This window comes from Lineus longissimus, chromosome 1, assembly GCF_910592395.1.
Source record: "Lineus longissimus chromosome 1, tnLinLong1.2, whole genome shotgun sequence".
NCBI classification, from domain to species: domain Eukaryota; kingdom Metazoa; phylum Nemertea; class Pilidiophora; order Heteronemertea; family Lineidae; genus Lineus; species Lineus longissimus.
The window spans coordinates 7,951,482-7,975,691 of NC_088308.1; the positions used below are offsets into that span (position 1 = coordinate 7,951,482).

Below are 24,210 nucleotides of genomic sequence, written 5' to 3' on the forward strand. Positions count from 1 at the left end.
GTTATAGGCACAACCATGTGTATCCCATCCAGGAGCACAGGCAACTGGTTTGTAGAGCAGTCAACATTTGTCTGTTAGCAATACCATACGTGTTATCTCAAAGTATGTCGTCTTCAAGGACACCACTGTCTTTATATAAGGCACAAGCTTGTACTGTAAAGACGTAAAGACACTTGAGAAAAATGATAACCAGTGGCCAAGTTAGAAGCACAGAAGACAGATCTCAAACATGGAAGACCCCACTGAGGGGTCACGCTTGTTAACATTAGCTTTGAGATATCACACACAGTTTGGCCTCCAAATTATGTTCCTAGGGACCATTTAGGATTATTAAAGCTGCTGTTTTGTCTTGTGTAAGTATACAAGGTTGTGCCTTCTATCATAATGGTGTTGCGCTCAGAGACAACATACAATTGGTGTGACAACACGCATGGTTGTGCCAACGGACAAATTATAGGCTTAAGTGTTCTGCCAACCAGTTGACTATGGTTCTAAGTTTGGTACAAATGGCTGTGCCATCACCAGCTCATAATAATATGCTTCCAAGTACAACACACTTTGGGACATCACACACAGCTGAGTCTCCCGGTTTAATGTTCCCACGGACAATCACAGGATACAAAATATGTTTTTTCTCTCAATACCGTCTTAAAGTATGCAAGGCTGTGCCTTCTATCATGATGGTTATGCCTTCTCTCATGATGGTTGTGCCTTCTATCAATCATGATGGTTGTGTCTTCTATTATGATGGTTGTGCTCTTAGAGACAACCGACTCGTAGGGAGGTGACATGCATATTGTGCTGACAGACAAATGATTGGTTGTGGTGTTGTGTCTACTAGTTGGCTGTGCTCCTCTATTCCCATGGTTATGCTTTTAGGAGTTGGTTGTAGCCTGCTTCCAAGGCCAACACACCGAACTTTGAAGGATATCATTCAAAGTTGTGCCAACCAATAGGTCAACAGGGACTCTATGATAGAACCTAGTGGTGTCACCACAGTCTCTTGTTCTCCTAGGGAAACATCGTTGCATATAGCCTTAGCGGACACCTCTCTAATAAGGACACCCTCTCTATTAAGGACACTGGTTTTGGTCCCAAATTGGTTGTTACCATTCAATTTGACCTCTCTGATCAGGAGACCTCTCCCTTAAGGACAGTACTTGTCAGTCCCAAGGGTGTCCTCAATAGAGAGGTTCTACTGTACTATTTGTTTGCCCCAGTGGGACATCGTTGGCTGTGCTCCCACCACAACCCTCTTGGCGACGATGATGTTATCCGAACAACCGATATTGGTCTAGAGTGTTAGGCCTTCTCTTTCACTCATTCACTGAGCGGTTGATCACACTATGTCATAGCTTGTCCCTTGCTCATTCTCTGCACCACCGACATGCAGAAAATCTATAGGTGTTCCAACACCAGAAGCTCTGTCTTTGTGGGCAAATACCCGAATGATTGCCAAGTGACATTTACAGAGAAAGTCAAGAATGAAGTGAAAAAGATACTGTCTTTTATTTTAACGAAAGACATTTGAACAAGGACGGTACAAAAGAAGAAGTTTTAACAGAAAATATTCGAGCCATAATTTACAGTGAAATACATTTTAGATGAACAATCAACATTGCCTAATATACATAATGAGATGTTTGTGCCTTCGGATTCTTATTTTTACTGCTGTAGAATTCATATTTCTATCATCATGCAAGTTAAAGTAAATGAATTATTTCACGAAATTGCCTTACAAGAACCACAAGTATAAATGTAAGTGTATATAGTAGTATAAGTTGTCGTTAGTTAGGAACATACACAGGTACCTCCAAACCATGCTTTTTAGCACAGGTCTGGACTTTATTGGTAAAAACCTACTGCCTACTTGGGGGATGCGCACCCTTTCTCTGGGAACATTGAAATTGACAACGAAAATCCCCAGTGATGAAAGTCGTCCTTAAAAATCACCGTTAAAATATTTTTGGAAAACACACCTTCCTAGGGCAAAATGACCTGCCCTCTGGAAATTCTGACAACGCCTATGATGATTGATCATAAAAAGAAATTTATCAGGTCAGCACAATACACTGTCAGTATCATGAAACTCATTTTTCGTTCAATCTTTCTGTTTTTAATGTTGTCTTAGCTTCAAAGTACTGACAAGCATGCTCCAAGAGAATAGGACCAAAACCTTTAGGAAACCGCATACAGGTCATCCGATGGAGATTCGCCTCCATAAATTCCTTCTTACGATCTTTCCACTCGTCAATGCACAACCCCGCCACCAAGTCATCAATCTCAACCCTAGTGAGATGTGTGTTGCATTCATGAATGTGCGTCAAGGGACAATTATCGGTCCTTTTATCATCAAGCCACTTAGGATTCCAAGCAGTGCTGAAGCGTATATTTGACCGAAAATTCGATCGCATTTTCAGCAAAAAGTTCTTCCGAGTAATGTCAGTATCAAACATACTCATATCGTAATTCATGTCATACAAGAACAAGGGAATGAAATCTTTATAATTGAGGTGTGGCGGTGCGGAGTTATGACACCAGAAAGCAGCACTGAATCTCGAGACGTTGTGGATATCCACCGACCCTGGAAATCGGGGTTTCAGAGTATCCGATTCGATTTGTAAGAATGCTGCCGCTTTCAACAAACACTCCATATCCAAATGCGACCAAGACACACTTATTTTTGATTTCATCCACTCACCGGTTAAAACCGATAGATAATCTGCGTTAAATATTTGCGTAGGCAACGAGAGTGCTACATCGTTCGTGTTTGGGTTTCCGTCCACCAGGGAGCGAAACTTGAAATCGAGATATGGACTGTGACGTATTATCCAGTGTAAACTGTGAGGATCGGCGAACTGTACTATTGCAATGCCGATGGTGAGTACAATACGTAGCGATGAGTTAGTAAGAGGATCCACAGAGGCCGGATGCATCAACCATACTAAAATGAGAAGGAGAAAGATCAGTCCTTCTAGACTACTGTAAACACAGGCACATGAAAATAAGTGTGTTGTCAGTGGGGGGGGGGGGGGGTTTGTCAGTCGACTGGGGCCTACTGAGCTCTTAATTTCACGTGCCACTGCTGTAAACTCTAATTTTTTCATGAGCTTCCTATGTTTTGTAGTTTGGTAATCTTGACTGAAATCCTACAGATTGTTGACTCATGACTTCCCAGTTCACAAAAAAGTGGAAAAACACGAGTCACCATTGATTGCTATAAACCTCCACAATGTTCTGGGCCTACTGTTAACGTAACCCAACAATTTTCACACCAATTTCATTTTGTGGTTTGGTAATCTTGACTGAAATCCTACAGATCGCCGACTCAAGACTTCCCAGTTTACAAAAAAGTGGAAAAACTCGAGTCACCATTGATTGCAATAAACCTCCACAATGTTCTGGGCCTACTGTTAACGTAACCCAACAATTTTCACACCAATTTCATTTTGTGGTTTGGTAATCTTGACTGAAATCCTACAGATTGTTGACTCAAGACTTCCCAGTTTACAAAAAAGTGGAAAAACTTGAGACACCATTGATTGCTATAAACCTCCACTATGTTCTGGGCCTACTGTTAATGTAACCCAACAATTTTCACACCAATTTCATTCTGTGGTTTTATTAAATTATAATTTTGCGTCCTTTCAACTAAGCGGTTCGAGAGCTCCCCAACAATAATTTCTGTTTAGTTCAGGCTGTTTTAAATAACAGTGTTCTGTTCAATTGTCTCAATAAATACAAGTCAACAAATGAAAGACAATGATAAACATGTACAAGAAAAGATTGAACCGCAAATAATTTACATTTGTAAAAAGAGCAAATTATGAGTATTTGAACATGACAGGGAGAACCGTGTTCCAGAATAAATATGCTGGATTGAACAATATATAGCTTCTTCTTTGATGGTGGAGTTCTGAAAAGTGGCAGTCATCAGAAAAGTTGCACACTAATTCTGTATAGAGTGGGATAGTGGTGTTCCTCACCTAAATCCGCTGAAGAATAAATCCTAGCAGATTTTTTAATCTCCCGTTCTTCACTCTTATACATGAGGCCCGGTCCCTCCACTCAGCAAATTTAAGGAGGGGGGGTCAGTGCTTGTACCAAAAATCCAAAACGACAACCTTCCTGAAGAAATTTAAATGCGCATACGGCCCCTCAAGTATCTGATTGGGGAACTGAGACACAAGGGTGTGCAACATTGAACTTCTGATGACAGACTGACTGAAGTCTTTCTCAGCAGAATCCTCATTCTCATCAATCCATTCCACATTTGCAAATAACGATATCATGGAGTCCTAATCCACGACAGACATCACATAATAAGCGTTATATACAATAGTAGAAGAACAAAATGCACCTGTCCAGAGCAGAAATGGATCAAGCTTAATGTTGTGGGACATTCTACTGCAGAACAAAACATAGTGCATGTAATACTGTAAACCACCAAGTTTTCGCAGCCTTTTTATTTTTGGCCGATTTCATGAATAATCTTGATTTTCGACAATAAAAGTCACAAATAAGCTATTTTTTAATGGAAAACCTACAAGAGAAATTTCAGCATACATAAGCTATAACATTGGGATTATTCCCAACTGCTACTATTGTTAATGAAATTTGTTGAATGAGAAAACTCTAAGTTGGGGACCCCGGCATTTTTCTCGATTGATGCCAATCGACCAACTGGACATTTGCCGCTTGAATGGCCGATTCAAATGCCTGATCAATTTCATGTCAGAATATTTTATGGGTACACTGTATTCTGTAAGATTCTAGATGCAATTGACGTTTAAGTTGATAGATTAGACCTACATGCCATGTTAAATTTATGTTGAGAAGTCTCTCTTGTTTTCAACAAGCAGGCCCTTAGCACCAAAAGCACAAAGATGCAGCGACGCGGTTGATTCACTTGACTTTGTAACACAATAGTGGGACATCTACACCTGAAATATCAAAACAAACTTCCTAACAGTTACAGTAGCAGGTGGGGGGAGTGAATGCAATAGATGCAATATGGAACAATAGATCAACCACTGAATTTTTGGCAAGGTGCACAGTCAATCGGCCAAAGATTTAAAAACTAAAATATTCAAAATTTATGATATTTTGAATACGTCCAAAATGAAAATAGTGCAAATATTTCAACTCTTATGCATTAACTATCAAATTTCGGCAGAATGCGATATATTACATTCTCTCCCCAAATGAAAAATTATTCACAATTTTATAGCGTCCAGAAAATTTCCTGGTTTACAGAAGTGGCTGAGAAAACAAAGTGACATTACATGCACAAGCACTAACACCAAAACCAAGGCTTTGGAACCAGACAGCACGGGGGGGGGGGTACTCACCGTTGAATAATGACTCCGCTCCGCTCAGACAATCAATCACCCACTCAACCTTCTCAGGAGAGTCAAGGCTGAAAATAGATCAAATATATTTGTTGACGGTAAGGTTATTGAAATTGTTTCATGTACTTGAATTGTTTAAATTTATTGAGTCAAGCTTAACACAAGTCATCACCCTAAAATTGTTCTTCAATTTGAGTTTTTTTGTAATCTCTGCAAAATACTCGTCGAGTTGTTGATGAAAACATTATTTGCCTGCCCAAGTTCCCTAAAGTTTTTGGAGATGCATCTTACATCTGACAAACAATATCCTCAGGATGGCACCAGCTTTGGCATCAACCAGCTGCCCGCAAACGCACTGTGAATGCTTACCCCACAATAGCAGATGCATATCCCGAGTGATCCTTCTGCATGTTGATGTAGACCACCTGACCGTAGGGCTCCATCAGATTTAACACCTCGCTCTTGACACAATCAACAGGGAGACCCTGCACCATCAACTGGCAATCCTTGGGTGTCTGCACGGCGTGCGAATACGTGGCCGGCTGAGGTAGAGTCTTGACTCCACACGGCTGCTTACTGGGACTATTCTCCTTCAAGTTATAAGACACCATCTTGACTTTCTTACCCTTGGGTTTCTTCTCTGGTAATCTCCTCCCTTGCCGCTGACCTTCTCCTTTGTTTTGTTCAGGCATTGGGGCAGCGGCAAGACCTGGAAACTCCTCCGTTTCTAAGTTAAATTCTTTCTTCACCACAGGCTTAAAGCCACCAAATTTCATGAACAAATCAGCATCGTCATGGGAGCTAATGTGGAAACCCGAATCCATGTTGGATTTTGAAAACTGTTTGTCAGAATCCTCCCATGATTGTTGACTAAATGCTGAAGATTTTGGAGTCCTGTTCACATCATTCATACCAAAACCAGAAGTTTTTGTTTTGGAGATATTCACATTGATGTCAAACGTCTGCTTTTGATTCCTTAACTGTTTATCATTCTGTTTTTCTAACCATTCAGGACGGAAAAAGTCTAACGCGGAAGAGAGTGGCTGGATCGGTGGACTAGGAGTACTCATTCTTGCACTACTATGGAAGGGCGGTTGACTAGATTCCCTTGACGGCACACTGTTCACTGGACTCACACTTCTTTTAGGGGATTGAGCTCGCCAGTCTGATTTCTGAAACGAGATCGATGCCAGAATCAAGAGGAGAATAAGGTTACATTACAAGACAAGGTGGACTTCCACCCCAGCCAGCTATTCCAAAACTTAGAGTGAACATAGCAGGATTTTGGCGCTCCCTTGAAAACGTGACACAGCACACAGCTAAATCTCGGAGAAGATTAGCCAATTAGCCATAGTGTCGCTGCTCACGTCTGGCCTAGCATCATCACTTTGTAGATATCATTGAGGAGAAGTTGAAACTTCAAACTGACTTGTTGCCAATGCAATCAAATGTTAGGTTTATGAAAGGCTGCATGAAACACATAAAGTTTTTCATTTCTAATCCTGAACAGAACGATTTCTTCTAAAAAATCACATACACTTACCTCTGAACGTCGGTCTTTTTCTGTCTTCCCTGTTTTTGTTGGGCAGTCCTGGATGTGATGTCCTGGTACATTACTTGCCCTGCAAATATATATATTTTAGGTAAACCACGAACTGGGCAGTCCTTCATGTGATGTCCAGGCACATTACATGCGTGGCAACATAATCTTTAGGTAAGCCACCAGATGGGCAGTCCTTGACGTAGTGTCCTGGTTCATTACATGCATGGCAGATATACCCCTTGGGTAAGCTTCCCGATGGGCAGTCGTGTATATTATGACCTGGCTGGTTACATTTATGGCAGATATACCCACTGGATATCGGGCAGTCCTCAATAAGGTGTCCCAGCAATTTACATGCATCGCAAACGTACCCCTTTGGTGCACGACCCGACGGACAGTCTTCAATACGATGACCTGGCTTGTTACACTTATGGCAGATATATCCCTCGGCTAAAACACTTGACGGACAGTCTTGGATGAGGTGGCCTGGTAAATTACATTCTCGACAGACATAGCCTTTAGGTATATGACCAGATGGACAGTCCTGGATGTGATGTTCTGGGACATTGCAGTTATGGCAAACATATCCCTTGGGTAAGCCAGTTACCACCCTGTCAAAACAAATAGAACACGTATTATATGAGTTCCACAACTTACATTAACTCACTCAACTGGCTTTTTATCAGGAATCAGCAAATTACTGCTATATAAATGAAATTTTTTTGGCCGAGTTGCCACATCTCCCCCATATATATGAGACATCACATCAACCAGGCCATCAAGTCCTGCCTCTTTTGTCTTGCCTTCTAATCGAAGGTTGTGACATGAGCCTGCCTCTTTTGTCTTGCCTTCTAATCGAAGGTTGTGACATGAGCCTGCCTCTTTTCTCTTGCCTTCTAATCGAAGGTTGTGACATGAGCCTGCCTCTTTTGTCTTGCCTTCAAATGCAAGGTTGTGACATGAGCCTGCCTCTTTTGTCTTGCCTTCTAATCGAAGGTTGTGACACGAGCCTGCCTCTTTTCTCTTGCCTTCAAATCCAAGGTTGTGACATGAGCCTGCCTCTTTTCTCTTGCCTTCTAATCGAAGGTTGTGACATGAGCCTGCCTCTTTTCTCTTGCCTTCTAATCCAAGGTTGTGACATGAGCCTGCCTCTTTTGTCTTGCCTTGCAATCCAAGGTTGTGACATGAGCCTGCCTCTTTTCTCTTGCCTTCTAATCGAAGGTTGTGACATGAGCCTGCCTCTTTTCTCTTGCCTTCTAATCCAAGGTTGTGACACGAGCCTGCCTCTTTTCTCTTGCCTTCAAATCCAAGGTTGTGACATGAGCCTGCCTCTTTTCTCTTGCCTTCTAATCGAAGGTTGTGACATGAGCCTGCCTCTTTTGTCTTGCCTTCTAATCCAAGGTTGTGACATGAGCCTGCCTCTTTTGTCTTGCCTTGCAATCCAAGGTTGTGACATGAGCCTGCCTCTTTTGTCTTGCCTTGCAATCCAAGGTTGTGACAGGAGCCTGCCTCTTTTCTCTTGCCTTCTAATCGAAGGTTGTGACAAGAGCCTGCCTCTTTTCTCTTGCCTTCTAATCGAAGGTTGTGACATGAGCCTGCCTCTTTTCTCTTGCCTTCTAATCGAAGGTTGTGACATGAGCCTGCCTCTTTTGTCTTGCCTTCTAATCCAAGGTTGTGACATGAGCCTGCCTCTTTTGTCTTGCCTTGCAATCCAAGGTTGTGACACGGGTCTGCCTCTTTTGTCTTGCCTTTCATTGCAAGGTTGTGACACGGGTCTGCCTCTTTTGTCTTGCAATCCAATGCAAGGTTGTGACAAGAGACTGCCTCTTTTTCCTTGTCTTCTTATCCAAGGCTGTGACATGAGAATGCCTCTTTTCTCTTGTCTTCTTATCCAAGGCTGTGACATGAGAATGCCTCTTCTGTCTTTCCTTTCAATGCAAGGTTGTGACAAGAGACTGCCCCTTTTCTCTTGTCTTCTTATCCAAGGCTGTGACATGAGAATGCCGCTTTTGTCTTGCCTTTCAATGCAAGGTTGTGACAAGAGATTGTCTCTTAACTCTTGTCTTCTAATCCGAGGTTGTGACAAGTGATGGCCTCTTTTCTCTTGCCTTTCAATGCAAGGTTGTGCCAAGAGACTGCCTCTTTCGTCTTGCAATCCAATGCAAGGTTGTGACGAGATATGCCTCTTTTGACTTGTCTTCCGATCGAAGGTTGCAAAAAGCGATCATTTGAGTATTTTTCTACATTCTTACCTCGAGACATCATTTTCCTCCTCACTAGCTATGCTACCAAGTCTGTTTGATATCTGAAACAAACAGCCAAACAGCAATCAGTGAAAATCTCGCGGACAAGTTGAAGAAAATTAGAGTCATGTAACAAGATTCTCCTCAACCCTTTTCAAGAAAACTGCAGTTGTTGCAATGCTGGTCTAATGATTTATCAAGTATGCTATAAAGGATATGACGGCCGAGACAGAAATATCTCAAGCTTATCATACGCACCTTGCCACTTGACCTTGACAACCTCCGGCTCTGGATCATATCATATTCAGCTGCCGACCTGCTCATCAACTGTCCTCTTCCACGGGAGCATAACTTTGGCTCCTTATGGACAGGTGACAACTCCTTCTTCTGAAAATTAAAGTGAATATACCGGGTACAAATTGGAGGGACAACTGTGGAAAACGTTGTTGCCGATAGGTTTCAAATCTATCCTGGGTAAACAGAAATTACACAGCTAGAGCCAGTAATTGAGTTAACTGACAAAATGTCTATTGCTAAACTATTTTTTACTATCCATCTATTGTACAACTAGCCATTAGTTTGGTAGCAATACAATTTATTTCAAATTGGACAAGAAGATATGCTAGTTGACCCTTCAGAATAAGGATCCTGCTTACAGCGGTATCTGCTGGGCGCTGTTCCACCGTCCTTACTTTCCTGACCTTACTGGGGCGGGCTGCAGCTGCCAGCATTGCAGCTGGCCATCTAACGTTGGTAAAGTCTGCACGAGTTAGGCCTCTGCCATAGCATCGACATGGTATCGCCACTTCCAGGTCGCCGCTGCTGTGTGGCTGGCAACCTTGTAGCAGCGCCGCTTCTATGGCAAACTCTGCCATGTCAACAGCGGACATCTCGGAGCCTGAATAAAGATAAAAGTTATTTTAAAATGTAATGACTCTAGAGTTGAATTTCATCTGCTACGCATCTATCATCCCACCTCCCAGCACGGGCATTGCCGGCATCATGGGATTCATGCCCTCTTGAGCTCTTCAGTATGACAGTACGTTCACTTTTCAGTCCCTTCCGTGGCATTGCCTTTCTTTGGCTTTGGCTTCCTGCTTTGCCTTTGCACTTGCATGCTTGGTAAGTTGGTTGGGAGATTTGCCTTGGGCTGGTATTATTGGTTCTTTCATTGCATTTTGGTGTTATAGCTAAGAGGCAACCCATGAACAAAGTTAGTTTACACAACACAATCCTAAAAGTTTAGTTTATTGACGTTATAAATGAAAGAAATTGAGAAAATTTGGAGTACCTACCACCTTTCGCCATGGTACTCTTCTTTCTTTTTTTGCCGAAGGAGATAGGAAAAAGATTCAGAAGAACACTTGCAGACAAATCAGAAAAAAACCTGATGGTGCATAATTTTAACAAAAGTTTTAACCAATATGAAGAGTAATATTACTCCTTCATTGTTTCAATATAAGTTAAATATAATAACTTGATAACACATATGATATATATTGGTTGCAATAAAATCATAGTGCAATAATCTTAACGTCAGCGATCGCCCTCCTGAGGACCATTCAATTTACGTCTGCAGAGCAATACTGACTCGGAAATAAAACATTTTCATTTCTGCAATGACATATAGTTGATTTTTTCCAAGAACAAGAATATACTGAACCAAAAATGTCAACGGGTATGACATTTGGTCAAAGGAGGTTCAATCCAACACCTCCAGAGAAAGGGAGCTTTCCTTTGGATCACGAAGGTAACGTTTTTATCGCTTCCGACAATCGAAATTCATTGTGCATAGGGCTTTAGCATGCTTTCTGTCCCTGTATCCAGTCTATTTCCGGACACCTGAATTACACCTTTGTTGCCATGTTACTTTCAATGTTTTCTCGTGTAATTTGCATAAAAGGTTTGGTGTCTTTGGCGAGTTGGTAAATGATCTCTCAGCTCTGGATTCAGAATAGTAAGTTGACGTTGGGGTAGGACTAGGTCTTGTACCTACCAGTAGGCCTACCACTGCCATACCACACTACCAGTTCCTTTTTATTACTCTACGGTAACTCATCTACATGGTTCATTCTTCCAGGTGAATGCAAAGGGTTCATGATTAAGTATTTGCAATGCCTGCGAAAGAAAGACTTTGAAAACGCAACGTGTCGGCAAGAGTCCAAGGATTATTTACAGTGTCGGATGGAACAGTAAGTCATATCCAGCTATGTATGATAATGTTCACTTAAATTAGCTGGAGTGACCCAATGAACACACATCCATGACTTGATAATCCTAGAATTGGTCCACCAGGCAACTTCCGACAATCCAAATATATAGCAAGTTTTCTACAGCTCAGTAAAATTTGTTCTCTGTACCACTACCAGTCATAGTGTCACATGTATGAGAAAAAGGCACTCTGGGTTTTGGTTATTTCACACAGAACTCAACCTCATGTTTCAAAATGTTGGACAGGAATGGGAACTTTGAAGGAAACCGTGGTGATTTTCTAGCCATTTTTAGCTCACCTCTTGGCAGAGGTGAGCTTATCCCATACCGTGGCGTCCGTCGTCCGTCGTCGTCGTCGTCGTCGTCCGTCGTCCGTTAGCAGGGCACGTTTCGTAACTGTTAGAGCTATTGAGTTGAAACTTGGTACACATGTACCCTTAGGTAATGACACCTTGGAGACCAAGTTTCGGTCCGATTCGTTTCATGGTTTGGCCACCAGGGGGCCAAACGTTAAAAGTGAAAATATGCAATATCTCCATTAATAGTAGTCGGGAAATTTTGAAAAAAATATGGTAGGTACTTCTAGCAAAGGTGCATCATATATCCTCCGGGTTTTTGATTTGCCCTCCTTTTCAAGGTCACAGAGGTCAAATAGTGTAAATTGGCCGTTAGGATGTAACGATGGCACGTTTCTAAACTGCAATGACTATTGATCCCAAATTTGGTACACATTTACCCCTTAGTCAGGTAATCTCAGGGACCGAAGTTTGGTCCAATATGATTCACCACTTGACCACCAGGGGGCAAAATACAAAAACCTTAAAAATTTGATTATTCCTTAACTTCTTGCCCGATTGCCACCAATTTGATATCATGGGTACATCTAACCGCCATACAATATATGTTACACAGGTTTTTAATTTGACCTTCTTGTCAAGGTCACAGAGGTCAAATGGCGTAAATTGGCCGTCAGGCCGTAACTTTGGCACGTTTCTTAACTGCAATGACTATTGATCACAAATTAAGTACACATGTACCCCTTGGTCAGGTGGTCTCAGGTACCGAAGTTTGGTGCGATTTGATTTGCCGTTTGGCCTCCAGGGAGGGGGCCAAATCCTACATTCTTCAAAATGCCATTATTCCTAGTATTACTTGCCTGATTGGCACCAATTTTATATCATAGGTACATCTAATTCTAACAACCATTCAATGTGTCACCCGGGTCTTCTTTGATTTGACCTACTTTTCAAGGTCACAGAGGTCGAATGTACTGTAAATTGGCCATTTTGGGGAAATTGTAATTGCTTGGACCTACATCAAACCTAACACTACATGACACAATACCATGCTCTTTATCCATCTTTCCTCCACATGAGGTGAGCACAATGGCCCTGGCCATTTTTAGTTTTTTTGCATGCGGTGCCACCACACATGAAATGGAATTTATAACTCCTGTTTGTGCTGTATAACCTCTCAATTAAGGCCACCCTTTGGATTGACAAATACTATTCTTAAAAAAGAGGTGTTCTGATTACAGAGGTCAAATCAAATAGAAGTTAAAATTTTAGGACAAAATTAGTGTCCTGGCAACAGAGGTTTCAGAAAAAAGAAGGTTCCACTGTACTTGTAAGTTGTATGTTTTAGAGTTACAGTAGAACCTATCTACTCAGGACACCCTCGGGATGTACTAGTGCTGTCCTTAATAGAGAAGTGTCTTGATTAGAGAAGTCAAATTGAATGGAAACCCCCAGTTTGGGACCAAAACTAGTGTCCTTAATAGAGAGGGGTCCGCTATGGGATCTCCCACTGCATTTTAATGAATTTTTGCTGTGCTAGTTTAACCTGATGTACATACATTTTTTTGATTGCAGCAAGCTTATGGCTAAAGAGGAATGGAAAAAACTTGGATATGAAGACATAGAGAAGAAGAGTGAAAAGAATACGTGAATAGAATAGAATGGGGAAGCAGACTTTTGGTGAATCCATGCACAGCCAGTTGTGTACTTTTTTAGGCTCGTACAGACATTGTAACGACAGCACCAACAGCTGCGTGGAGTTATGTGTGTCCTCTAGTAATGTTAGTACCAAGTGACGTCGCAAAACATCATGCGGGATGTGTCCATGCAATGTCCTAACAGTGCCAGCAAATGATGTAAATTGATGGTATGGATCTCGTGAGATATGATCGGTGTTGATGTCGTTGTTTCATTTTGTTAGTTGTTTTTCTCTACTCGTGACACAAGTGACTGTACGGTGTCCCCTTGCGGCTTTATGGGGTAACTACTCAATTGGTGGCAATGCACTGAAAATCTGAACAATATCAAGTGCAGTATTGTCTGACCAATTTTGGGGACGTTAAGTTCCCAGATATGATTTAAAATGAACCTTTGTATTGTAAATAGGTTCGTCAAAATTCAGTGAATGTCGAGGACACATTGAAATGATATGTAATGCTTTCTTGTTTGCATCGCCCCTGCTCAGTATTCGTGAATCAGGATGAAGAAGCAGGCTGCTGGACATGTTCCATGGAATTGTTCCATCCCCTGGGATTGGCAAATTTTCATGAGCAAAAAGTTTATGCATCAGTAGTCATAGTCTGTTGTTTTTGAAACGCAATTATATTTGTATATTTTGTATATGTGTGTATGTGGTAATATAAAATGTGAATATTTCTAATGAAATTATTTTCTTCTTAGTTCTTTATTTTTTTACAAGTAACTTACATTTTCAAAATATAGGATGATTGTCCTGGTCTCAAGACCCAAGTCCAGATTGGTTATGACCGAAGACACCAGTCCGGACTGGAGGATCTGAATGTGACTGGAGATGGTGATAAAAGCCACAGGCCAATCTGATTTATTTGATTAAAGACACTCGTTCTGGCTGTTGGTATCAACCCAACTGGAGACACTGGTGGCCACAAACTAGTCTTATTGTGATTGAAGACACTGATCCTGACTGGAATTGTCGAATGCGACTGGAGACACTGGTGCCTCAGACTTAACTTGATTGTGACTGAAGACAACAGTTCTGACTGAAGTTGTCAAATGTAACTGGAGACTTGGGTAGCCACAGACTAACTTGATTGAGACTGAAGACTATAGTCTGATTGTGATTGAAGGCACTGGTCCTGACTGGTGTTACTGAATCTGACTTGAGACACTGGTTGCAATGGACTAGCTTGGTTGTGATTGAAGGAACTGGTCCTGACTGGTGTCACCGAATCCCGGGTGATTGGAGACACTGGTTGTCATAGACTAGCTTGATTGTGATTGAAGATACTGGTCCTGACTGGTGTCACCGAATCTGACTGGAGACACTGGTTGCCATAGACTAGCTTGATTGTGATTGAAGACACTGGTCCTGACTGGTGTCACCGAATCTGACTGGAGACACTGGTTGTCATAGACTAGCTTGATTGTGATTGAAGACACTGGTCCTGACTGGTGTCACCGAATCTGACTGGAGACACTGGTTGCCATAGACTAGCTTGATTGTGATTGAAGACACTGGTCCTGACTGGTGTCACCGAATCCCGGCTGATTGGAGACACTGGTTGTCATAGACTAGCTTAATTGTGATTGAAGTCACTGGTCCTGACTGGTGTCACCGAATCCCGGCTGATTGGAGACACTGGTTGTCATAGACTAGCTTAATTGTGATTGAAGACACTGGTCCTGACTGGTGTCACCGAATCCCGGCTGATTGGAGACACTGGTTGTCATAGACCAGCTTGATTGTGATTGAAGACACTGGTCCTGACAGGAGACACTGGAGGCCGCATACTGTGGACTGATTGTGAACGAAGACTCCCATCCTGACACCAGTTATCAAATGCGACCTCTAGCTCTTTCTTCTAAATTTCAAACGTTTCTGGGGGAGCACACTCCTGTTTTGATGCTTAGATGCTTGGAAATAAATCGCATTAATAAGTCATGTGATCCTAAAATCAAAGTAAAATTAAAGTAAGGCAGGACTGCTTGTGGTAAATAAATTGTAAAATATCTTTATAATTTAACATACATGCTTGTACATGGTAATATATAAGGAAATATTTGGGCTAAAATTACTTATCAAGAGAAATTACCCTGCCACTTATCATTCCTTTGAAGTAATGAGTTTTTGATATGGGACTCGTGCAAATAACATCAGCATAATATTCTAAAAATGAAATGGCCAGGGCCATTGTGCTCACCTCATGTGGAGGAAAGATGGATAAAGAGCATGGTCTTGTGTCATGTAGTGTTAGGTTTGATGTAGGTCCAAGCAATTACAATTTTCCCAAAATGGCCAATTTACAGTACATTCGACCTCTGTGACCTTGAAAAGTAGGTCAAATCAAAGAAGACCCGGGTGACACATTGAATGGTTGTTAGAATTAGATGTACCTATGATATAAAATTGGTGCCAATCGGGCAAGTCATTACTAGGAATAATGGCATTTTGAAGAATTTAGGATTTGGCCCCCTCCCTGGAGGCCAAACGGCAAATCAGATCGCACCAAACTTCGGTACCTGAGATCACCTGACCAAGGGGTACATGTGTACTTAATTTGTGATCAATAGTCATTGCAGTTAAGAAACGTGCCATAGTTACGGCCTGACGGCGAATTTACGCCATTTGACCTCTGTGACCTTGACAAGAAGGTCAAATTAAAAACCTGTGTGACATATACTGTATGGTGGTTAGATGTACCCATGATATCAAATTGGTGGCAATCGGGCAAGAAGTTAAGGAATAATCACATTTTTAAGGTTTTTGGATTTTGCCCCCTGGTGGTCAAGTGGTGAATCATATTGGACCAAACTTTGGTCCCTGAGATCACCTGACTAAGGGGTAAATGTGTACCAAATTTGGTATCAATAGTCATTGCAGTTTAGAAACGTGCCATCGTTACATCCTAACGGCTAATTTACACCATTTGACCTCTGTGACCTTGAAAAGGAGGTCAAATCAAAAACCCGGAGGATATATGATGCACCTTTGCTAGAAGTACCTACCATATTTTTTTCAAAATTTCCCGACTACTATTAAGGGAGATATTGCATATTTTCACTTTTAACGTTTGGCCCCCTGGTGGCCAAACCATGAAACGAATCGGACCGAAACTTAGTCTCCCAGGTGTCATTACATAAGGGTACATGTGTACCAAGTTTCAACTCAATAGCTCTAACAGTTACGAAACGTGCCCTGCTAACGGACGACGGACGACGACGACGACGACGACGACGACGACGACGACGACGACGACGACGACGACGACGGACGACGGACGCCACGGTATGGGATAAGCTCACCTCTGCTAAGAGGTGAGCTAACAATATCCATATCGTTGGCAGTACAAAATCTGAGAGAGTAATATCACCGTTAACCAGTCAAGCAATTAGGATCTCCGTTTGCGAGTTGTCGCCAATTGAATCGACTGCGCGCGCCGCTCATGCCGAAGTCGTGTCCGCTGTAACTGGACGAACGAGTTGCTCGCTACTCGTATAAGTCAAATACATGTAGTGTCCTTGCGCAAAAATGCACATGCGCATTCCCTTGTTTATTTCGTTGCTGGGAACTCCCAATAAGCTCTATGTCAATTGGTTTAACACCATCGGCAGCTTTTATACCTCTCTAACCTATATTTGGTAATACTTAGCGAGATATTGCACATTTTTTTACACATTGTGTGAATGCGGTACATTCGATCACGTGCTAGTCTAGATGTGCCTGCTAGATCAAAAAGCTATTTCCGTGAAACTGCCCCGATCTAGCTACGCCATGGTATGTCTATGGCGTCGTCAAATCGGAGAGTTTCGAGGGGGGATGTCGCCCGAATTGGCGAAAACTTGTCGTTTGGGGTCCTTGCCCCTTGAATCGTCGCAAAAACTCCTGAAGATGATTCGACAACATTTTTCACAGTGGGTCGGAATTTTCACTTGCGTCATACTAAAATCAGATCTTTGCCTTTACCCGATAAATTACAGTTCAGATCTCTGGGCATCGACCTAGGCCTATGTCCTGGGAATCATGCTCTGGCAGATCTCGGACTAATTCGACATTCTGTTTCGGGATAGTCATATTCAAAACTTCGTGCCTCAGCTTCCAGTAATGCTTGGCGCGACTCAGCGTCGTCCTGCAAGGTAAAAGATTGATCAGTGACTGCTATGCGTTAAGGGCCCAAATCGGACCCGGGGAGAACCTCTTGATGTTTATTGGCCTATTTCTGAACCGCATTCTGTCTCGTATCAAAGTGTTTGCTATCAGCTTTCACAAAAACCAAAGCTTGAGAACCTCGTCAAGATGCAGGAAAGCCTGAGCTGTATAATTAATAGATTTCTCGATATGCAGGAGTACCAAGCATTGTGTTGAACTCAATTTTACCCACGCCCAGTTAGTTTTTTTTCTCCATATCCCTTCCGAATCCCCCACCTTGATCACCAACAATATGACATCACTAAAGAGAGAGGCGTCGTGGTCGCGTCGCGTCGTGATGTCAGAATGACATCATGCACAATGGTCTGCTCACTATATGGGCCATCGTTAATAAATGGTCATTCTGAAAACAGCAAATTTTTCTTTGAAGGGCGACGTCCCTGTTAATTTGTGATGTCTAAAACGACCAGTGAGACCAGGATGAGCAGGATCGGGAATTTGGAGAAATGGGTAAAAAAAGTAGCACGGCGCGGGTTAAGATTGAGTTCAACAAATGTTCTTGGTACTCAGGTCCGGTGAATTTGTACTACACAGCTCACGCAATTTTAATTCAAGAGCGTCCTCGGAATGACACTTTTTGTAAGTGATGGACACCATATCCCAGGTAAGATTCCGAGCTTCAGGGCCTTTTACTCGGCATCAAGCGAGCTTATGTAATATGAACGAGGGGAGAAGCATACAACTGACCTTGGTATTCGAGGATGTCTAGGTAAAGCAATGGATTGGACCTATAAACATCATAAAAAGGAAGTTGATCACCCACCAATATAGCTCGTTCACCAACCGTGTGTTTTCGTCCTCATCCCCAACACCTCGCATAGGTTGATTGGTCACCCAGTTCAGCGCGAACATGATTTGCCAGTGGAACACAAACTGCAAGAGAAAATTGCTTTTGTCGGAGTCTGAGTATGTTGAGTTCGGCTATCTGTCCCGGGTTTGTCCAATGAAAAAATTTCAAGGTAGAGGTGTATTGTCTGTCAAAAACGGCAAGTCTTCCCAGTGTCGGCACGGCAGTGGCGTGTAACGACCACCAGGCGCATAGCCTTAAACAATCAAATTTGAACAGAATTTCGCTCACCAGCATCGCCGTCCGTACATGTCGATACCAGAGCTGTATCGTGTCCCCATCTGCTCTGATGGAGCCGTCCACATGTTGTCGTTCCTCAAGATAGACACGGATAACTTCTAGAATAAACTCATCTGACGGTAGACGGTCCTCAATGTCGACGTGGATGCCTAAGGAGAGTTGAAACATAAGGTACACATCTCCAGTGAAAGATCCAGGCTTTCCTCCGGGTCGCGGTAGGGGTGGTTTGGGGACAGCAATAAAATTTCCTGGTCAACTGACTTAAAATTCCCCCTTTTGGCTTTTTGAGGAGGGTTCGACCATCCCTTAGGAGCAAACACCGAGATTGCATTCATTTAAGGAAGTGACTACTTGGCAAGCCCGGTGTAATGTTTTTGAGTGTTTCTATTTTTGAGTGTTTCCCCTCATTGTTTGGGAACGCTAAAATATAGATTGACAAATTTTTCTGTGTTTCCCCCTATTGAAAAGTCATGGTCTCTCTAGCTGCCTATTGTTTGGAAACACTGACACATGGGAAACAACCACAGATGTTACACCGGCTTACCAAACAGCGACTTTTTCTTGTCCTGAATGGAGAGCCGAACTCATTAATATTAAAGTAAAGTCTCCAGCTCGCCAAACAGGGTCGATTTTTTACCTGTTTGGCAAGCCCGGCTGGCCGAACAGGGTGGCTTTTTAGTGCTGTTTGGCAAGCGGCTCTCCGCACAGGACAAAAAAGATGCCTGTTCGGCGAGCGGCTTGCCAAATAGACCCGGCCTTCATTTAAACCACTTTCACATTGCTCTAAACTATAAAGCATTGCAGTTCGCAGCGATTTAAATCCTTCGCTTGCGGAGCGCTTAGATTCGCCACTTCATATTGGAAAAAGCGAGGGGAAAGTACATCAATGATAAGACTGCTACATTGTACATACTGCAAGTGACGAGATAGATGTGCCTCGCCAATTCGAATGCAGCGTAATTGAACCCGGCTGTCTCGTAGTCGACGAATGCGACGGTATCCGTCGTCTCATTGAAGATGATGTTGGTAGGATTGACATCACCATGGCAGAAGACAAGGGGAAGGTTGAGACTTGTACACCGATTGATTAATACACTGAGCTCTTCTTCTAAAGTGTCCTTGAAGTTTGGACCAATTGCATCTTGTAGCCTGTATAAAAAGATGACACGTATGTACGTTCTACAATATGAAGGCCTCTTGTAGCCAAAACTTGCATCATTTCTAAAAAGAAATATGATTTTTTTAACTCTCCCATTCGACACTTTTTTATTCAATTAGTAGGCAGAAGACCACGTTTCGTATCTATCTCTGAAATCTTCAGCGTTGCCGTATTCACTAATAGTGAACCAGTCATAGATGAACATACGCCGACCCGGTTAATGCGCATCAAGAAAATGGTGAAATTATATATTTATATCAGATTGAGGGAAAGACTTGGCCTCACTATGAGGTGATGGCAGTAAAGATCTACCAAGTTACCTTTCTCGATCGAGACCATCGGGCACTTCCTCCCCTAACGAATCGAGAAGAAATCTGCACTGGACAATGACAGCAGGGGATTCTTCAAACCCCATCTCTCTTGCCAGGACCGACGTTCTATTGCTGTGATACTTCGCAAGTTCCTTCATGTTCGTTCTGAAAGCAGGAAAAGCAATGACAGACAATCAGAGCCTTCTTGTTTAACATTGCTAGCGTACTGAAAGAAACTTATACTATGAAGAAGGAATGCTTGTAAGATCGTGACGCTAATCACATTCTGTTCTAAGCAGTCCAGACGATACATGCACCGCTCTAACTAAATACACTTTCTACATGGCTATTTCCGTGGCAGTGGAGAATAGAAGAAGTTACAGTTTGAAAGTTACATTATTTCACACTAATATGAGTTTCAAACTGCAACTTCTGCTATATTAGAACCAATATTACTGGTATGTCACATATTAATAACTTATATACTAGTATGTGACATACTAGTGACATAAAATTCCAAACATAAACTTCCTAACACTGGTCGATCAGTGACCCGTGACCGATGTCGGGACAAAAGTCTTCATGATTGTGACACCAAAGACACTACCAGTGGGACACACGAAGAAGCCAAACAATTCAACATCTGCAAATATATTTGTAGGCCTGACATTTTGTTGGTCAACGAAGAATTACTTGAGAAACATGTACCGATCACACTCCGTAGTTCGTGTCAAACGTTTTAAATATCACAGGCCTAGTTTGTGGTGGACTTTGAGAGATTAGAACAACCGAGCACAGGGCTGACTCTGTCGTTACATGTACTTGCCTAATAAAAGGATCGTCTGAGGACTTGTAGTAAGCATCGAACCAGGTGTATTGCCTGCCCGGTATGTACTCCATGCAGATACCATTCCTGAAGATGCCTAGTAATGGTGGACTGACTCCTATTGACCTGAAGACTTGGTAAACCTTTAGTTCCTCAACTCTGTAGCAAAGAAAGAAGGCAGCATGAGGAAACAGGTTTTCGTTCCAAGATTATTATTAGTATTCAGTTCCGATATCAGTCATACGGCGGATGCGGCTCTTTGCCCAACTCCTTTATATGGGGTCGGCGTGGATACAGTAGTACATATCATGCAACGACTGCTCATTGGAACCAGCATCTTTCAAACATTAATAACTTATTTGAAATACTTTGTTAGAACGAACGCCGAAGAATAAAATCTCCTCAAGATGGTGTCACCATTTAAAAACCCTACTCTATGCCAAGTACTAGTAGTTTCCTTCAGAGCCACCACCTTACCTGTCTGGATCGCATTGCAGAGGAAATATTTTGACCCTGTTCCCATTAATTCTGACTACTATTGCTTCCTCTTCTTCTTGTGTAAAACACTTCAGCACTGTATTACAAATGCCCTCGCGGAATCGCTGAAAAAGAGTGTTGGAATTGCGAAGATGATGCCTTCCATCTAATCGATAGTTTCTGGAAATTATGACATGTTCCAGGACCTATAATTGGTCAATGACATTTAACGGTATGACCGTGTCTTAAAAGAGTCCGCGCGCTCATAGTTTGATTTCTGAAGCCATATCATTATCTACTTTTAGTAACCAACAAAATAAAAAGGATCGTAGTTGGAGTTGGAGCTCGTGGTTGGATTTGAAAAGTTCTAGTAGTTGGATGTTGAAAAGCCTGCAGTTCGATCTCAGATTTGGCTATACATATGTACTAGTTTTGGACTATAATATCACAGACTGCAATCATGATCCATCTGTGCACGGATTCGTGCTAGGTTCGTGATCTGTGCCAATGTCACCAGCCATCATTTTACCCTTAAGTATTAAACAAGGTTCAACTGACATAACAAAATTCTGACCTACCTCAATTGTTACGGTCTTGCCTTTCCATTGGGGCCTTACTGCCGAATTCAGACTTACCTCAATTGTTACGGTCTTGCCTTTCCATTGGGGCCTTACTGCCGTCACCAACTTTTCTAGAGCTCCATTCAAACCTACCTCACTTGTTATGGTCTTGCCTTTTCATTGGAGACATACTGCCGTCAGAACCTTTTCTAGAGCTCCATTTAGACCTACCTCACTTGTTATGGTCTTGCCTTTCCATTGGGGCCTTACTGCCGTCAGAACCTTTTCTAGAGCTCCATTCAGACCTATCTCACTTGTTATGGTCTTGCCTTTCCATTGGGGCCTTACTGCCGTCACCAACTTTTCTAGAGCTCCATTCAGACCTACCTCACTTGTTACGGTCTTGCCTTTCCATTGGAGACTCATACTGCCGTCAGAACCTTTTCTAGAGCTCCATTCAGACCTACCTCACTTGTTATGGTCTTGCCTTTCCATTGGGGCCTTATTGCCGTCAGCACCTTGTCTAGAGCTCCATTCAGACCTACCTCACTTGTTATGGTCTTGCCTTTCCATTGGGGCCTTATTGCCGTCAGCACCTTTTCTAGAGCTCCATTCAGACCTACCTCACTTGTTATGGTCTTGCCTTTTCATTGGAGACATACTGCCATCAGAACCTTTTCTAGAGCTCCATTCAGACCTACCTCACTTGTTATGGTCTTGTCTTTCCATTGGGGCCTTACTACCGTCAGCACCTTTTCCAGAGCTCCATTCAGACCTACTTCACTTGTTATGGTCTTGCCTTTCTATTGGGGCCTTACTGCCGTCAGAACCTTTTCTAGAGCTCCATTCAGACCTACCTCACTTGTTATGGTCTTGCCTTTCCATTGGGGCCTTACTGCCGTCACCAACTTTTCTAGAGCTCCATTTAGACCTACCTCACTTGTTATGGTCTTGCCTTTCCATTGGGGCCTTTTTGTCGTCACCACCTTTTCTAGAGCACCATTCAGACCTACCTCACTTGTTATGGTCTTGCCTTTCCATTGGGGCCTTATTGCCGTCACCACCTTTTCTAGAGCACCATTCAGACCTACCTCACTTGTTATGGTCTTGCCTTTCCATTGGGGCCTTATTGCCGTCACCACCTTTTCTAGAGCACCATGGTCCGCTGAAGTCTGGTCGATGAAGGCATCAATAAAAGGAATGTCTGAGATCACCGACATCCTCGGATGCAACTAGGAGAAAAGGAATAGAAAGTGCGTTTTACATTTAAATTCTTATGCCAACGCCGTTTATGTTCAGAAAAAAACTAGAACGATTCGAAAGATGGACCGCACTTGCAAAACCCAAAAGGGTTCATGGCGATCCGATGCGGTCATAATGTATGATATCCAATATTGTGGGATATTTACCAATGGTTCGTAAGAGGTTGGAATTATTCAGACAGCCCGACGACCCTATCCCATATATTTTGGATTCCTTGATGTGAATGTGGTCTCATACACCGTTAAGACGGGGCAAAATGACTGGAATGCGTTCGCGTACCTCGCCTGCTCCATGCCAACTAACCGGCGGTGAACATTAATACTGCTCACGCTGGCAGAGAAAGAACGCAATCTCATGTATATACATGGAAAAGTGGAAGTAATATTACAAGGTTTGTCTTGAAACCGAAGAATAACATTTTTTTTACAAAATGTGTAGCCTACATTACATACATACCGTATTCTTTTCATCCGTAAAGGTGGAAGCCATCATTCTGTCAGGCCTTTGTACCAATGAATTTTGAGACTTACGCAGCTTTGCGAACACTGGCATATAATCTTCAGATATAGGCCTAGGCGATTCACCAGCCGTTTCCTAGAGAAGCTTTTATGAACTGTTTTTCAAAGATAATCGATATAATGGTTATGTACATGTACGTGCATGCGCTATTTGTTCCGCTATATGGTATTGCGGGACTTCCCATCCATCATTAGGCTAACGGTTTCACTGAATGCATTCTTGGTATCGATCTGTGTAACATTTTTCTAAAACATTCTAAAATACCTTGGTAACATCTTGACATGGGCCTATCGACTCACATATCGTTATTTTTAATGTAAAAAGGCATTTGGCATTATGCCGTATTTGGCAACACGTACAGCAACCAAAACTGTTTAATTGATTAAATCGAAATAAAAAAAAGTATAGGTATTGGTCTCGCTTAATGACATCAGTTTCTGTTACGGTATTGCAGGGATT

At 42.4% G+C, this 24,210-nt stretch overlaps 3 protein-coding genes across 8 annotated transcripts; 1 reads left to right on the top strand and 2 right to left on the bottom strand.

The window, feature by feature from the left end:
* Positions 1-1,490: 1,490 nt before the first annotated feature.
* Positions 1,491-10,455, bottom strand: LOC135487699 (uncharacterized). 5 transcript variants are annotated; one of them, XR_010446884.1, is made up of 10 exons: positions 10,433-10,455; positions 9,794-10,035; positions 9,396-9,524; positions 9,147-9,199; positions 7,266-7,505; positions 6,895-6,973; positions 5,721-6,523; positions 5,352-5,419; positions 4,813-4,943; positions 2,857-2,944 (listed from the first exon to the last, which is right to left on the bottom strand). XR_010446884.1 is itself a non-coding variant. In XM_064771746.1 (9 exons), the coding sequence occupies exons 1-9, from the start codon at positions 10,443-10,445 to the stop codon at positions 2,091-2,093; spliced, it is 2,481 nt and encodes an 826-aa protein (XP_064627816.1). In that variant the 5' UTR covers positions 10,446-10,455; the 3' UTR covers positions 1,491-2,090. The 5 variants fall into 5 exon arrangements, 4 of the variants coding, with proteins under 4 accessions (XP_064627816.1, XP_064627824.1, XP_064627848.1 ...); XM_064771746.1 differs by lacking the exon at positions 4,813-4,943 and having other exon boundaries at positions 1,491-2,944; XM_064771778.1 differs by having other exon boundaries at positions 2,824-4,937.
* Positions 10,456-10,719: 264 nt separating this feature from the next.
* LOC135498783 (cytochrome c oxidase assembly protein COX19-like) lies at positions 10,720-14,023 on the top strand. 2 transcript variants are annotated; one of them, XR_010449136.1, is made up of 4 exons: positions 10,720-10,887; positions 11,218-11,329; positions 13,220-13,750; positions 13,844-14,023. XR_010449136.1 is itself a non-coding variant. In XM_064789234.1 (3 exons), the coding sequence occupies exons 1-3, from the start codon at positions 10,806-10,808 to the stop codon at positions 13,293-13,295; spliced, it is 270 nt and encodes an 89-aa protein (XP_064645304.1). In that variant the 5' UTR covers positions 10,720-10,805; the 3' UTR covers positions 13,296-14,023. The 2 variants fall into 2 exon arrangements, 1 of the variants encoding a protein (XP_064645304.1); XM_064789234.1 differs by having other exon boundaries at positions 13,220-14,023.
* A 2,350-nt stretch (positions 14,024-16,373) lies between these two features.
* LOC135498795 (ethanolamine kinase 2-like) lies at positions 16,374-23,936 on the bottom strand. Its single transcript, XM_064789249.1, has 9 exons — positions 23,689-23,936; positions 23,061-23,201; positions 21,410-21,534; positions 20,933-21,091; positions 20,116-20,271; positions 19,550-19,785; positions 18,628-18,785; positions 18,313-18,422; positions 16,374-17,469 (listed from the first exon to the last, which is right to left on the bottom strand). Exons 1-9 carry the CDS (start codon positions 23,782-23,784, stop codon positions 17,322-17,324), a joined length of 1,329 nt encoding a protein of 442 aa, XP_064645319.1. The 5' UTR covers positions 23,785-23,936; the 3' UTR covers positions 16,374-17,321.
* Positions 23,937-24,210: the final 274 nt, after the last annotated feature.